Source organism: Tauraco erythrolophus, chromosome 18 (genome assembly GCF_009769465.1).
Source record: "Tauraco erythrolophus isolate bTauEry1 chromosome 18, bTauEry1.pri, whole genome shotgun sequence".
Lineage (NCBI taxonomy): Eukaryota > Metazoa > Chordata > Aves > Musophagiformes > Musophagidae > Tauraco > Tauraco erythrolophus.
The window spans coordinates 16,353,583-16,370,375 of NC_141482.1; the positions used below are offsets into that span (position 1 = coordinate 16,353,583).

The following is a 16,793-nucleotide window of genomic DNA, read 5'->3' on the forward strand; positions in this document are numbered from 1 at the left end:
GGGAGAGGGAGAGGGAGAGGGAGAGGGAGAGGGAGAGGGAGAGGCCGGGCCCGGCCCTGCCCGCCCCAGCCCGCGGCCGCACGCACGGCCCCGCTCCCCGCGCAGCCGGGGCTCCCACAGCGCGCCCTGTCCGCCGCAGGGCCGGCAGCACCGCCCGGCCCGACCGTGCCTCGGCGGCCCCCCTCACCCCTCGGCACCCTCTGTCTCTACGGCGCCGCCGCCATGACACCCAGCCAACTTCCGGCTCCCCAGGCACGCCCACTTCCGGCTGCTTCCGCCCACGCCTTACGCCACTTCAGCGGCGGGCCGCCCCCTTCACTGCGCATGCGCCCCGGCGGTACCCGCCCGCCCGCGACGCTAAGCATCCTGGGACTTGTAGTCGCCCCGGCCTTTCCCGTGCCGCCCCCGCGGCGGCGCCGAACTACGTTTCCCAGAGCGCCGCGCGACGGACGGCGCCGGCGGCCGGTGCGGCCGGGGAGCGGCGAGGCGCTGCGCGACGGGAGGTGCCCCCGGTGCCCGGTGAGGGGCTGCAGGCGGCGGGGGGCCGGCGGGGCGCGGCCGGGCCGGCGCGGGACGCGGCCCCGGGCCCTGGCGGGGAATGGCGGCGCGGATGTTTCTCCGCCGTGCCGGGCTGTGCGGGGGAAGGAGCGGCGCGGGGGTCTCTCGGAGCTGGAGGGAGCCCGGGGGCACTTGGAAGGGAGCGGCCCGGGGCGGGGGTTGTACCCCCGCGGCCTCGGTGCCCTCCTGGGGGCGGCGGGGGGCGAAGGGGCCGCGCTCGCCCGGCGGGTGCGTGGCGGGAGCGAAGCCTCTGCTCCCGGAGGCGCCCCGTCCCGAGGAATCCCGCACTTCGGGGCTGGGACGCTGGTTTTTCCCTTTAGGAGACGGTGTTGGGCTTCAAAGGGCCCGTTTGTCCGCGCGCCTGCTCAGGCAGCTGCCTGGCACAGTCCGTGCCCTGAGGTGCCCTTTGCCCGGGTTTACACCGGAGAGTGTTGCCGTGTTTTGTGAGTCAGCGCGGTGCCACTCGTGGTGCCGATGCTTCCCGCGCCTCGGCGGGTGTTCCCTGCCTCGTCTGTGCAAATCCAACAACAAGAAAGTGTGGGCTTCTGCGGGTGATGGCTTTAAACTGAAAGAGGGGAGATTTAGGTTGGATATAAGGAAGAAATTTTTCACTCAGGGTGGTGAGGCACTGGCACAGGTTGCCCAGAGAAGCTGTGGCTGCCCCATCCCTGGCAGCGTTCAAGGCCAGGTTGGATGAGGCTTTGGGCAACCTGGTGTAGTGGAGGGTGTCCCTGCCCATGGCAGGGGGGTTGGAACTGGATGATCTTTGCGGTCCCTTCCAACCCAAACTAGTCTACGATTCTATGGTGCCACTTTGTCTGATTCTTAGCCCAGTGCTTTTGGCTCGTTAACTTCCCTGTCTTGTCTTTGTGGCACCATGAGATGACAAAATACTGGTATGGTGGCAGAATGCTGTTGCTAATAAGGCTCAAATTACAATAGGTGGGAGGGATTATGATACACTTCCTTCAGCTCCATCGCTAACGATCCCGTGATGCTGTTATGTCGATCAGGAGCAAGAAGGGGAGGACTGGCCTGTACATTCTCGCTCAAAATGCCCGTTCTGTGTGTTTATATGAAGCCAACTGCGTTTTCTGCGGGTCTTACACTCACCACTAAGGATGTTCAAGCTCTTCTGTAGCTCTCCTCCAAGCCCTACAGCAGACAGGGTGGTTTTCAAATGAGAGTTGAGTTTGCAGTGGATACTATGTGCAAAACCGGAGGTTAAGCTCTTTGGAAGATAATCCCTCACCTGTGTGTTTGAAAATTTGATCTCGAGCTGTTTGCATGATCTCCTTGGATCTGCGATTTGTCCTGGGATTGCCTAAATGTGACAGTTACTGACAAAAGAGCAACGTCACTTATTTACCTGGTGTTGGGAAGAACTTGCACTGTGGTTGGGAGACTTTGGGAGATGACCTGTTTGTTCACGATTTCCTGGCACTCCTTGCAGGAGCAGGATGTACACTCTGCTGTCCGGGCTCTATAAATACATGTTCCAGAGGGATGAGTACTGCATCTTGATCCTTGGCTTGGACAATGCTGGTAAAACCGTAAGTGCTGTTTGTTACCAGTTTTTCTAGACTGGGGAGGGCACACACAATCCTAAACATCCTCCAAAGATTAAACTTCCAACAGACAGGTCAGTCTTTCTTCAGCTGCCTTGTGAGTTATTTCAGTGACGTCACACCAAAGAATCAACTTTCCCCCCTTACTTAAATTTAGCATAAGCTTTCAGGGCTGTAGCTGAGGCTTTGGTAATCCTGTAATCACCTGTGATCCCTTCTTTCCTTACTAAAATAGGGAACAAGAAGTGTGGTTTGTTCCACGGTTAGGTAGGGCCGTATCTGTTGGAGCAGGATTCTGCAGAAATGAAAAGGCAGGTCTGGGTTAGGATTGCCCCAGCCAGTAAAATATTTGAGAGTAAATACTTTTTCTCGTTCCTTTTCAGACCTTCCTTGAACAAACTAAAACTCGATTTAACAAGAACTACAAAGGGATGAGTTTGTCCAAGATCACAACCACTGTAGGCTTAAACAGTAAGTAAATCTGGTTGGAGTTTTTCCAGCTTTCCTGCACAGCGAGACAACAGCTTGTTCTTGTCTGAAATATTTAAGAATTGGCAAGGACAAAATAGTTCCTGGAAGTAGAGATGGTATCTCCCAACTCCCCATGACTTTTTGTAAGAGAACAAAAGAGACTTTCTTCGCTTATGAGGAAAAACCCCTGAAGTCTTGGAAAACCATTTGTATTTCTGTGCTGTGCTCATTGTCCTCTTGTTGGAAGCAGCTGCTGCGTGTGGTTTGTTCCTCTAGACTGTTCTACCTCGGATTTCTGAAGGGTTTGTGCTTTGGAGAACACCTTTGGTTTTCACTGGATTGTTTTTCCATCTTCCCCTCCAGTTGGTACTATTGATGTTGGCAAGACTCGGCTGATGTTCTGGGACCTTGGCGGGCAGGAGGAGCTCCAGGCTCTTTGGGATAAGGTTGGGGATGTACTTCTTTTTAGAAATGCTTTTGTCTCTTTTGAAATTGAAGCAGTTTGATCATTTAGTAATCACACAGGCTTATTGGTAGCCCTAGTGTTTTGCATCAACACTTTTTCAGAGCTTCAACCATTATCTGTGCAAGATTAGTGGAGGTCATGCTTAATATTTGCATTATTGTTGAGAGGCAGCAATAACCAACCCGTATGTGAGGGTTGTGCCACTAGAGATAAGCTTTTTTGGGGGGAGATATAAGCTTTTTTGGGGGGAGATATAAGCTTTTTGGGGGACAGATAAGCTTTTTCACCTGTTGTGTGCAGTAGAGCTGCAAACAGAACAGGCATTGCGTTTTCTGTGTGCCACCATTCTTCTCTCCAGACATGTACTATGGAAACAACTGGCTCTGACTGGTGGATATCTTCCACGTGTATCGAAATTTTACCAAATTAAAAAAAAAAAAAGTGGTCCTGGCAGATAGATGCACTAATATCTGTGTTTTCCTTTCAGTATTACGCCGAATCTCATGGGGTCATCTACGTTATTGACTCCACTGATGAGGAGAGGCTCTCAGAATCTAAAAGAGCTTTTGGTGAGTACACCGTGCTGTACCTGCCCTGTGATTTCGTGATGTGTTGTGGCACCATTCCCTCATTACTGGCGTGTCTGTTCTTGAAGTAGGCTGTGTGGCCTGTTGGTGGCACGTCTGTAGGGCTTTTGCACTTTTTTGTTCAAGTGTCTCTTGTGTACACAGCCAGCCTTTAATGGCCTTGCATCTATTTTTGTGCTTACCCTAATGATTTTGGTATTTTTATTCCTCATTCTGTATTTGTCACCTTGTTAATTCTCAGTAACGTGCTTGTTGATCAAAATAAAGTTTGGAGTTTGATCGGGAAAAGATTCTGTGAAGAAAACAGACCTGAAAAGTTGTATTTAGTGAAACTGTAATGCAAGAAGGAGCCTCTTGTGTCATCCCTGTGTCCACATGGTCATGTCAGGCATTTCCACAACTTTGTCTTCCAGAACTGGTTAAACTTCTGCTTTTGTTTCTGTGCTTTACAGAGAAGATGATCACCAGTGAAGCTCTGGAAGGGGTTCCCATTCTGGTGTTGGCTAACAAGCAGGACGTAGAGGTACAATTATTGCAAATTTACTTCTCAAGTGAGCAGATAAGCCTTGGAAAGGTGAGCTCTGCATTCATGCTAAATTTATTTCACATGGCTGAACTGATCCTGTGGCGCTTTGCTGCTGCTGGTAGTAATTGCTTTGAATTTAGTTTTATTTTTTTCCTTTCTCCTCCAACCCTTTTCCAGAGGCATGAGTGAGCTTGCCACAGGCACATTCATTTCCGCTGCTTTGAACTTGCCATGTAAACTGAACAGACTGCATAGCTATGGTGGGTCTTTCTTGTACCATGGCTTGGTATCTTGATACTGTTTTTCCCTGTTTATTCAGGAAAAAAATGTTTAGTGCACATTGTTTATGCTGCTCTGCTGTTAGGTGGGAACAGCACAACAAATGTATGTGAAGCAATGTCATCCTTTTCCTGTAGCCAGCTAAGATCTACTCAATGACACGTTCTGTTTGTCCTAGAGCATTCCCTCAATGACAGCAGCAAATGGCAAGGAATACTTTTTCTTGATGGTATAATTTGAATTCTTTCTGACATACCCAGAAGTGCAAAACTCTTCTTTTATATTTGGCAAGTTAGTGGGCACTGCAGTGGGACGGTTTAGGTGGTGCCTCCAGGGAAGTCCTTGTCTTCCCTGGCATGCAAAGAAGGGAAGAGGGTGCCTACAGTGGTTGTGGTGTTTTCCATGTTTTCTGCCGCCTTTCCATGCATTCTACCTGGAATTCCAGTACTGCAGTTGGAGTGATTAATCTCTAGATGGAGCCAGAGACTTTCATTAGAACTTCAAGTACCAGCCCTGGCAGCTGTGCTCAGTATCTTTCCAAGTGTGCTTATACTTCCCAGCTTCTTCCCCTGGACTTCACACCTGTCTCAGTGAGTGTACTTGTGGGAAATACTCGCGGCTTCCATCCAAATCACTTTGGCTTTAAAGGAGGATTTGGTTACGCATCACCTGTACAACACAATGGATATTTTTTTTTTTTTTGTGATCGTAAGATTATCTAGTCATAGAAATCAAAGAAATGTAGTTCCACCTAAAAACCAGCATGAGATTAAGAGACAGGACTCCTGATTTCTGGTCCTAACTCTGGTGTGTGCAGAGACTGACTGTCTTTTCTGTGTGGAAACCAGAAGATTAACTCTCGTATTCCCGTGCAACGCTACAGCTTTGCAGCAGGGAGCAGCCTGCACTCTTGCCTTCAGCTGTTGAGAATGAAGCTGCATGCAGTGACCTGGAAAGCTGTTCCAATTTCCCTTGTGGCTGTACATGCATGCTTTGTTATGGGCATCCTGCAAAAACCTGCTCTTCTGGCGCCCTGGCCAGACTAAAGGAAAATGATTGAACAAGGAGACTTCCCTATATAGAATCACAGACTGGTTTGGATTGGAAGGGACCTCAAAGATCATCTGGTTCCAACCCCCCTGCCATGGGCAGGGACACCCTCCACTACACCAGGTTGCTCAAAGCCTCATCCAACCTGGCCTTGAACACTTCCAAGGATGGGGCAGCCACAGCTTCTCTGGGCAACCTGTGCCAGTGCCTCAGCACCCTCAGAGTGAAAAATTTCTTCCTTATATCCCATGTAAATCTCCCCTCTTTCAGTTTAAAGCCATTGCCCCTTGTCCTATCACTACACACCCTTGTAAAAAGCCCCTCTCCAGCTTTCCCGTAGCCCCTTTAAGTACTGGAAGGCTGCTGGAAGGTCACCCTGGAGCCTTCTCTTCTGCAGACTGAACAGCCCCAACTCTCTCAGCCTGTCTCCATAGCAGAGGTGCTCCAGCCCTCAGAGCATCTCCGTGGCCTCCTCTGGCCCCGCTCCAGCAGCTCCATGTCCTTCTTGTGTTGGGGACTCCAGAGCTGAAGGCAGTGTGACTACAAAGAGGTATTTGGAACAGGGTGTCAAGATGAAAACTATGAATGACTCCATGCCCCGTCCTGGGGGGTCCAAGACTGGCCCACAGATCAGTGCCTTTATGCAGTTGTGGAACCGCGATGATCGATTAGCAGAACTGTACTGACTGGATGTATACCTATTTTTAAGAAATACCCAAATTGCATATTTAGATGTCTATTCCTGGGGTATGATCCTGGGGATGGACACAGAGCAAGGAGACATCAGTGCTATTAACAAAACATTGAAGGGTCTACAGCTTATTGTTCAGTAATTATTCAGGTTCACTTAAGCAAGGTTTAGAAAACCAGAAGGCCTGTTTCCCTTCACCAGTCTACCAGAATTGAAGACCTCTGGAAGAAAATGGAACATTGCAGGAATATCATTCTCTGGATCCCCAGACATATAATAGTAGTGGGGAATTCTCACCAGCATTCCTCTGTTGTTAACGTGGCTCACAGAAAGGAGAATAAACGGTGTCGTAACCGTGCTGGTACGTGCAGATGGAAGATAATTCATGATGGTCACATCTTTAAAGGCCAGCAGAAGACTTGTGATGAAATATATCAAAAGGAGTACGTCTGGTGCAGTTTTGTGGGGTTTTAAAAGTTTATATTCCTCACAGAAGTTCTGACTCAATGCCTGAAATTGCAAAAAGTATAACAACTTTTTGGCCCCGATGCTAAATTCCTTGTAGAAAAGAATTCTGCTTTCCAGCATTAATAGGCACCAGTACCTCGGGGTAAAGAGCATCCACTCAGCGCTGCCAAACGTGAGCGGGGTTTGGCGGCGTCGGGAGCTGAAACGCAGTCACAGACTCCGAAATGCCAGTTCTCATATTGTGACAATCCTGTATGTGACTCTTGTTGTGCCAGGAAAATGCTCTTTATTTAGCAGAGGCTCCAAAACTGGACCATTTTGTAATGAATTAAAAGGCCATGTCAAAGGTGTGTTGTGGGAGGGAGGGTTTTTTTGTTTATTTTTTTTAAAGGAACTTTTGCTTTGTAGGGGAATTAAGTGTCTAATGTATAATAATTCACGTGGGCTCCTTTTCAAGTCAGAATGCCACTTTTGAAAATATTAGGCAGTTTTCCTTACCTACTGTTTACTGCAGAAAAAGCTGCACATTAAGAATTTATATTTGCCTTTTTGATGTGCATGCAGGCTTTTAAAAGTTTATAAAAGCTACGTATTCCTGAGCTGCGCAATGAACTGGTAAAACTTGAGGATGGAGTGGCTCATTTTGCAACACTGTTAAAAATACTGGGAAAACTGAGCTGAAAAAATAGCATATGGAAACACTTGGACGTGTGTGATGTCTTTGGGAGCACGTTTTGCCTTCCCAATCTTAAGCTAAATTTGGGAAATTTAATTTGAAATCTCTAGAATGTTGGCAAGCCTCCCCGTGTCTTTGGAAAACGAGAGGAGTCACGGTGAGTAGCCGTTCTGATTTCCAACTTAAGAAACACCACAGCTTCCCTGTAAAATTAATTTTAACTTAAATAAGCTTGTTTTAATTCAAACAAGCTGAAGTTTTAATTTGAAATAAGCTTGTAAAAAAGAGATAGCACAGAACATGGGTCAGGTTGGTGAGACTTCTTGTTAGATAGTTTCGCTGGGGCTACTGATCCACCTTCTGTTGTCTCTGGTGTAGTTCATTCTGCCAGTGGATTACTCCTGAGATGCCTGGAGAGTCCATACTTCAGGTGTTGTCCTGATAAAAGGCCAAGCAGCAGCGTTGTCTTTCCTGCAGTGAAATTAGGCAAGTTTCCATTTAGGCAAATGGATAAAGACCCTACAGTGTGACCTTTTTTGCCTAAACCAGCCACTCATGATTTTCTGCAGGAGATTCCAGAAACGGAGCCTGGCTACTGGTTTCCCTGCCCATGGCAGGGGGGTTGGTACTAGATGATCTTTGAGGTCCCTTCCAACTCTAACCGTTCTATGGTTCTGCTGGATGTATTTGTAGGTGTACCATTCCCGAGTCTGGATTTGGGGAATGCTGTTCTGAACCCTTCAGGCTGTGCAGGCAGCTCGGTCCTGGCTGACTGTGCCGTGAAGAGCCTTCATAAAAAGATGGTTTGCAGTGCATTCTTTTGGGGAAGTTGAGGCAGAAGTACGATCTGTCGAGTTGTGTGAGTTTCCTCCGAAACGTACGGTAGATAGCATCACTCCAGAAAGGTCACTTGTGGATTTTGTTATTGTCATGGAACACTGTTTATGTGATCACAAATCCAGCTTGCCTGGTTTGCCCTTGGTTTATGTGGTTTCAGTTGAGAAGCAAAACACATCTGTAAACAAATATTTTGTAATGTAGATAGGGAGGTGGAAAAGAGAGGAACTTGGAAGCCGCAGCTGACATTTTCTGCCGAGCAGGAGAAGCTCAAATGCTCCCAGTTGGAGCGATGGGTAATCTGCCCGTCCTGTAAGACAACATTCCAGTTCATGACTTCCCCTTGAACACTGAAACAAGACTTCTCTGAATTGGTAGTTCAGTGGTGCTGTCCCCTCTGCTGTGTCATGGTGCTTCATCCCAAGTGGAAAAGACGTTCCTCAAAGCAGGTGTAGTGTTGTGATGCAGTGAGGTCCTACCATAAACAGTGTAAGTGGTGCAAAGTCTCCTCAGAAGCAAAACTCTTCCTGATGCAGATTTCTACGGAGAGCATTGGCTGCACAGCTTTGTGGAAGTCAGGACGGGCCACGATTACACCAGGGGGGTGAGAAAAGGAAGTGATTATAATGGTTTAAGCTGGGGGGAAAAAATGTTTACTGCAGTTGTAGGCTGCACTGGGAAAGGTGGACTTCTCAAAGGGGGACAAGGTGAAGGAGGTGGATTCTCTATGCTGCTGGATGTGCCAGGTGTGCTGCTCTGCTGGTGGTTTTGGAGAAGTCTGTTGCCTGGTTGCTTTGCACAAGCCTGTGCGAGTAGAAGTAAAGGACAGCAGGACTGTGCTCTGCACTGCTATTTCCTACCTTGAACACTTCCTCTCAGATTTATTTTAAAAATATTTAAAAACATGTCATTGTTCAGAAAAGGAGGAATTATTCTCCTATGATACTAAACTCTGGTGAGCTTCAAGTACATTTCAAGAAATGTTTGCTCGGTTTCAGCTGCCTTGGGATTTAACCTTCCTGCTGCCAGGTCTCATTTACTGAAAAAAAAAGTGATGACAAGACAAATAACTCATTACTAACATGCAGCTCTTCCTCCTCGCCACTTGTTGGGTGATTGACTTACCTAGAGCTTTGGCTTAAATCAAGAGGGAGTTGGACCTGCCTGTCTTGCTTGGCAGGGAACGTCATACCATTTCACAAACTTGTAGAGAATGATTGATTGGTAGTAATCTCTTACCCATTTTCCAGACCTACTGGTATGAATTCCAACTCCCAGGTCCAATCTGGCTCCCTCTAAAGTTAGTATTTGATTTTATTAAAGTTTATTTGCCTATTTATTGTGTGGATGACAGCTTATCTTTATGAATGGCTGGCTTTTGGTTTGGCAGGAATCCTGGACTAAGTTGTTAGGGCTTTGGTGCAATGAAGTAACATTTCTGGATGTAGTTTCCAGCTCATTGATTGAAACTGCACGTTCGAGATACAGCTTAGGTCATAAGAAAAGTACACTCATCAAAAGTTGCACAATTAAAATGGATCCCAGGCCCTCCACAGTGGAAAATCACTAGCCTGGGTTCAAGGGCACTGGGTGAATTGGGTGTCATTAAACTCCTCTCAAGCCATTTCTTAAGAACCCTTCTTATTTATAAGCACTGAAACCTGCTTATTTGTTGCATGGTCATCGCCACAGTAGTTTCCTGTATTTAATTTCTCCAGAACCGGTATTTTGCAAAATGGATAGCTGGTATCATTAATTTCCATCTTTCTGCTAAGTTGAGGCCCAGACTCGTAGAAGACTGAATTCCTATTCGTAGATAAGTCTGTTCTTTCAAAGTGTACGTCTACTTGGACTAGTCTTCAAGACTCACAAGGGTCCTATTTGGCATTTGAGTAAACACTTGCCCAAAAACATGTGTTTGAGCCTCGTTGAAGGTCCAAAGTGTCTTTGCAGAGAGAGGAAGAAAGATGGGCTTGTGGCCAGCTCAAGTGCCCAAAGGGCTTGTCCAGGGCTTCTGAGGAAAAGGGGGCACCGAGATCAGGAAAGGATTTAAAGGCCAGTGATTTTTTTAGTACCTGCTTCCTGTATTCAGGGAGGAAGATGCAAGCCTGGACTTCAGTAGGGCAGGTGCCTTTCTTGTGTTGGTAGCTCTGAGAATGAAGTTTTTGTGGTAACACTGATTTATGGCAGAAGAGTAATCCACTGGTTTATTGGAGGGTTTATGCATTTGTGGATTTTAAAACCACTTCCCAGCAATCTCCTAGCAACCTTACAGAAGTGCAGCACCTGATGGTGATGAAGAACAAAGTGACACCAGGCATCAGAAAATGTGCTGCTTATAGTGCTGGCAGCATTTTTTCCTGCGTGCAAAATGCAAACACACAGGTCCAGGGCAGCCATGCCTTTAATGTCAAGGAACACGCAGAGAACTTGGGAAAAATCACATCCGAGCCATTTTCTGAGAGTGCATGTGTGGGGAGACACGATCCAGGCCGTTGGCAAAGAGTCAGCTGCAGGGTCTGACTCGTCTGGGATTCTGGCAGGTGCATCGTTTCGAAAGGCTTTGTAAGGAGATTTGCTCTTGTGGTGTTCAGGCAGACAGAACTTTAGTGGGGTGACTGGGGCGATCTGGAAGGAGCATCCTGCAGGTGAGCACGTTGTGCTTGGTTTCATTACTCTGTGTGCTTAGAGTGTACATCAGAGGATCAGGGAGGTGTGGCAGTGTGGGTGTACTGCCTGAAAATAACATTCTGTTTGGCGAAAAAGAATCTGTTTGTGTTCTTTGGGATGTGAAGAAGCGAATTTGCTGTGTTTGTGGGTGAGGAGGTTTAAGCTAGCAGCGCTGTGCCATCCTGGTGGAAGCAGAACTATGGATGTGGTAGGATTCATTCTGGAAGAAGGTCACCATCTCTTGTAGCACAGACAGCAAGCTCTTCTTTGGTTTCCCTTGCAGACTTGTCTGTCGATACCTGACATCAAGACAGCGTTTAGTGACTGCATTAACAAAATTGGGAAGAGAGACTGCCTGACACAAGCCTGCTCTGCTCTTACTGGGTAAGTAAAGGAATGCGTAGTGTTTTGGTTAACGGAACAGCTGCAGGGTGTCACACGAGCAGAGCAGGACTATGGGATTTAATAACCCCTGGGAAGGAGCTGTGCTTCCTTCCCAGCAGTGCCAGATACTCGTTCGGGAACCTTGGACTTGCACCAGGTCAGTACCTTCACCTGTAAATCCTGCCTGTGAAACACGAGGAATATGTACTCCTGGCTGAGAGCGGTGGGACTTGGAGGCACATGGAGCTGTAGAGTCTTGTCCTGGATCATCCCTTCTCTGTGCACAATAATCTCGGTGGTTGCTGACTTGCTGCAGCTCCCAGCTTTTATGGAAGAAGTCAGTTGGAAATGTAGCTGTTTCTGACACTGCCAGAGAAATGAGTGGTGGCCCATTGCTGGTGGAGCCATTGTGCTCTTGCTTTCACATTTTTTGGCCTGCAGATGAGCTTTGTTGTGTAGATAATATCACAGTCTCCAAGAGTGTTCTCACAGCGAGGGCGCCTGTGGTTTAAGATACAATGACTAGAATTGAGCAAAGTTTGGGAGACTCATTCTTCTTCAGGCCCACACAGCTGCATGCGGTGACCTTGGCGAGCCCACTGGATTCTTGGTACACCAGCACCACTATTGTAACACTCTGGTTACACTTTCAGTTCTGTGGGTGAAAAGTGCTGTTTGGTGTAAGTCAAAAGCACCGTTCCAGATGGCTCAGAATGCTCCTGTCTGAATTACTGCCTGCACTGGATCCAGAACTTGGAGATTTATTCTTTTTTAAATCAAGCAAGAAAGCTGTATTATTGCACAAGCTACTGCAGAGGCTAAGAAAAACTTCTTAAACCGTGAGAAGAATCTCTGTTACCTGCATTGCTGAGAATCAAATGCCATTAAGCAGACAAATAACCACAAGAAAAATGGTTAAGCACTGACTGGAAGAGAAGTATTAGATAATAATGTTATGAAATGCAGCCTTTTCCGTTTTTATGTTTTTTGTACAAACACTTCTAGTTTTGATCTGTGTGGAATTTCCTTTTAAAATTTCAGTTTGAGTTTGCACTGAAGAAAAAATAAAATTGTGGAAGTCCTGGCTGGGAAGCTGTGCAGACCAGTGAGTTGGTGACTTGCTTGACAGCCCCAGCACAGATGGTTACGGAAAGTTGGAGCCAGAATTGGAAGATCTGATACAACTAGTCTGAGACTTGTAGCAAACTAACCTCAAACCAGCTGACTGTCAGGTGGTTTGATGCTTGTTCATCCCAAGGTTTCCACAGAGCTGATGACTAACTAGATTGGATGTAGACTTGTGGAGACACAAGAAAAATAAAGGATGGAGCTTACATACCAAATTAAAAGAAATCAGATCCCCATTGTTTGTGTGTATGAGAAACTAACTTAGGAATGTCAATAAATAACTGCAGAGCAGAACCCTCCACTTGCTCTTGTAAGGGCTCGGGGAGGGACTTCGTGAGCCATGGTTTTTGTCTTGCTTGGTTGTTGTTTGGGTTTGGTTTTTTTTTTTTAAATCTTATCTGCTTGTCTTATTTTCTTAGCAAAGGAGTGAACGAGGGAATTGAATGGATGGTGAAGTGTGTCGTGAGGAATATTCACCGGCCCCCAAGGAAGAAGGACATCACGTAAGAGAGTCCAAGTCAACCAAGGAACGGACAGTCTCTTTCCACACAGTTTTGTGTCCTCCCTAAAGAAGGTGGTCCACTGGATTCCTATTACACCTGATTCTTTCCTAAGCTTGGAGACAAACATTCTCTTTCTGTGTCTAAAAAACTTGAGCACACGATCCCAACTGGGTGGGGGGTGGGAATCTCTGAAGTATTAAGCCCTTGGCCTGAAAGCACAGACCAAGTGGCAATCTACACTTTGTTGCAGATGCAAAGGACTCGATTTCCTACTGTATTACTTTGTGATTCTTGATTCCTTAGTCTAACGGGCTGGAGGCCAGTGACACGAAGGAACTCCTGAAGGAACTGTGTAGGTGAATATGGAAAGGAAGGGAGAGCCTGGGGAATGGCTGTCGCTTCCATCTGAGAAGGTACCTTGCTGCTCCAGCCCCATGGTTACCATAGGTGGTGTTACTGGCCCTGGTACGTTGCTGTTTGTATAATGGGGAGAGACAGTGTTGATTCTAACTCAATTTTCAGTCACACGTTGATTTGTCACTTTTACCTGTGGTAAATGTGGATGTGGAAGCCAGCCAGTGCACAAGGGTACGCTGTTTACAACGGGTGTTCTTAACGGGACGTGACCTCCAGGAGCACTGCCTGGCTTTGCCTGCTGGTCTCTCTGTGGTGCATTCTCTGTAATTGTAAGAATAATTGGCATCTTCTGTAACTGGAGTGAATTGAGACCCTCTCTGTGATCTCTCTAGGCAGGGAGAAATCAGTATGCAATAAAGCTTCCCACTTCTTTGACCTTCTCTTGCTGGAACACCTGCTGTTCGGAAGTCGTGGTGCTCAGCCCTGTAGTTCTTGCAAAGGCAAGAAGGAACAGCAGGGCAGCTCTCAGAGTCAAATAGTGCTCGTTTCTCCAGTCAGACTCTGCTGACGTCTCACTAACATTTAGCTGAGTCTCTCTTTTCACATGTATTGTACCGTGTTTTGGCAGTGGACATTGCTCACTGCATGTTCTACTTACTCCTGACACTGGGGACTGCTCCGTGCTGTTTGCTCACATGACTAAGGGGACGTTATTCAAGCTCTGTTAGAGCAAGTTAGACAGTAGTATTTTTTTAAAGATGTTATTTGGCATCTGTCAAGTAACCTTCTGCTAAATTTTCCGCGTGCAACTCATTGTAGATTTTTTTCACAAGAGAACATAATTCCTTTTGTCACATTTGGGTCAAAGCATGAGGGCAGCTGGACTGTGTCATTAAGCACATGGAGTCGGTGGAAATAATTGCATACTGGAAAGCAGAATCCTACTTCTCAGTCATGCTGGGACAGGAGAAGGCTAGAGAAACTGTCAGGTAAGGGCTTAAATCCCTTTTGGTCGCTTGCTGCTGTTAGAACAGGTGGTGGCACACAGGTACCCAAGTTTGAATTTGAATGGTGCCAATGTCAATGCCATATCCCAGAACTAAACTGCAGGAGATCTGTCTCAGGCTCCAGAAGTTTCAGCAGGATCCTTTGGATGTAGTGAGCCATCTCGGGTTTCTTAGGAGCCCTGTGAATGTAGAGGATCCCTTGAAGATCACTCACCTCCTGTAAGCAGTGGCACTTTCTCCAGGTGCTGAATGTGATGTAGGGCTGAGAGTTTCAACCGTACAAAAGTCTTGGATACCCAGTGACCATTGATTATGAGGAAAATGTCTCTCCCTTGGCCATCTCTGAAAGCCTGAGTGTTTTCAAGGTATCTCTGCGGTCCTGGCTCTCGTTTCAGTTGGCAGGTTTCATGCTAATGGTTAAACTGAAGATGTAAAACAGTGACTGGTGGACAAAAGTGCCTTGCTGAGAGACAAAGCACTTCAGTCAAAGAACGTGAAATGTCTGTTTAATGGGGCACCAGGGCTTTTCCAAGCTTTCCACATACTCTTCTCAGATCTCTTCCTCTCCTTATTCCCTGGGAGACCAGGGAGGAAAAACAGTTTTGAGCTTGAGGCCATAGCTGCTCTCACAAGTTTCTAGACACAAAGAAACTTTGTGGCACATCAGCAGGTGGTCTTAAAGCAAATGTTTAACTTCAGAATCCCGAGTTCCCAAGAGCCGGAGAGTCTTTCACCCAGAAAGATGCATCAGCTGTAATATGTAAGTATGAGCATGCTCTGATGTCCACAACAAAACAGGGAGGGTTTCTCTAAAACTGACAGTGAAAAGTTCCCATATAATTCAGAACTAGCTTCTAGAGCAGTAACAGCAGTCACTCGATGGGGCACACAGCTGCAGCTGCTTGGCCCCAAAATCTGTTTTAGGAAAGAGCTTTGCAGTCAGGTTTTTCCACCGTTACAGACAAAGTGCACCTGCCTGATACTGTCGAAACATGTCCTGAGTGCTGGGGAAGCCCAGCACGTAAACAGCCAGGGCATCTGTTGAATTGCTTTGGTGTGTCCTCCATGATGCAGCATGACTGCAATGAAGGAGTTGCTTGATCAGCTGACAGGTGCAAGATAAAGATCTTGCTATGCAAGCACAGCCTGGGCTTGGATCTTGCTGGTATCTGTCAGAGGGCTGGAGCACCTCTGCTGTGGAGACAGGCTGAGAGAGTTGGGGCTGTTCAGCCTGGAGAAGAGAAGGCTCCGGGGAGACCTTCCAGCACCTTCCAGTGCCTAAAGGGGCTACAGGAAAGCTGGAGAGGGGCTTTTTACAAGGGTGTGTAGTGACAGGACACGGGGCAATGGCTTTAAACTGAAAGAGGGGAGATTTCGATGGGATATAAGGAAGGAATTTTTCACTCTGAAGGTGGTGAGGCACTGGCACAGGTTGCCCAGAGAAGCTGTGGGTGCCCCATCCCTGGAATTGTTCCAGGCCAGGTTGGATGAGGCTTTGAGCAACCCGATCTAGGGGAAGGTGTCTCTGCCCATGGCAGGAGGGTTGAAACTAGATGATCTTTGAGGTCCCTTCCAACTCTAACCATTCTATGATTCTACGTACCAGTAATGTAACTGGTAAAAGCACAAAGACAATGGTGTGCTGCTAAGTCAGCTGGGGTTTTTGGTTGCATCTGCTCTATATGTCATAAATGGCTACACAGGAACATTGGTGGCTTCCTTCTCCAGTTGGTTTTATTGCAGCTTCAGTCTCTGTAAGCAGGTCTGTTCTGCTAACGGTGCCTCGGTCAGGCCAATGGAACAGGACCGCATTGACATGGAGAAGCCTTCTGAAATGGGATGGTAGTCAATGCATAAGCTCAACTGAAAGAAAATCCCACTGGGATAGTCTACGATGATATGCTGGTAGCTGATAACGATTTTATGGTTTGGTCAGTGATTTCATCAATAAATTCCCATATTTTGGACTTGTGCTTTATTTAAGTAAGTCCTTACAGGAAGCACAGACTCTTGTTTAGAATGCTTTTGCGTTGCAGGTGACCCCCAAGGCAAGACCTCCAACCACAGCAAGGACGTTTCTGAGTAGTTCAAACTCAAAGTAATCAGTTTTTCAGGTTTTTGATACATTTGAGATGGAGCTGTTTTGCCCGGGCCTGTTTTCAGCAGTTGGTTTCTGTGAAGAGCTGTTTTATCTTCCCAAGGTGAAACAGATTCATCATCCACATTTAGTAATCACTTTTCCCTTCAGCGTGCTTCGCGCTGAGATAAAGCTTAGTGCCTAATATCACGTTAGTTAATCTACTTGCCTTATTTGAGCATTGGCACAAGATTAACTTTCTCTCACATGTCTGGAATTTCCCTGCTGTGCAAACATCTATTAGCTGTTAGCAGCAGGAGGCGAAAGCATTCCTTAAAAAACCCACGAAAACCACTTTTAATGCTTTTGAGTACTTTATGGCTCACAGTGCTCTCCATGTGGTGGCAGTTTCATCTTCATTTGGAACTATGGAAAGATGCAGGATAACCAAGTTACAGCATTTTTTGCTGGTACCACCTAATCCCATCCC

At 47.0% G+C, this 16,793-nt stretch overlaps 1 protein-coding gene across 3 annotated transcripts; it reads left to right on the plus strand.

Moving 5' to 3' along the window:
• The first annotated feature begins 36 nt into the window (after window positions 1-36).
• On the plus strand, window positions 37-13,654 carry ARFRP1 (ARF related protein 1). 3 transcript variants are annotated; one of them, XM_086622754.1, is made up of 8 exons: window positions 37-53; window positions 2,018-2,111; window positions 2,510-2,597; window positions 2,961-3,043; window positions 3,551-3,632; window positions 4,103-4,173; window positions 11,131-11,231; window positions 12,779-13,654. In XM_086622754.1, exons 2-8 carry the CDS (start codon window positions 2,019-2,021, stop codon window positions 12,864-12,866), a joined length of 606 nt encoding a protein of 201 aa, XP_086478880.1. In that variant the 5' UTR covers window positions 37-53; window position 2,018; the 3' UTR covers window positions 12,867-13,654. The 3 variants fall into 3 exon arrangements, with proteins under 3 accessions (XP_086478880.1, XP_086478878.1, XP_086478879.1); XM_086622752.1 differs by lacking the exon at window positions 37-53 and adding an exon at window positions 478-519 and having other exon boundaries at window positions 2,012-2,111; XM_086622753.1 differs by lacking the exon at window positions 37-53 and adding an exon at window positions 910-1,001 and having other exon boundaries at window positions 2,012-2,111.
• Window positions 13,655-16,793: the final 3,139 nt, after the last annotated feature.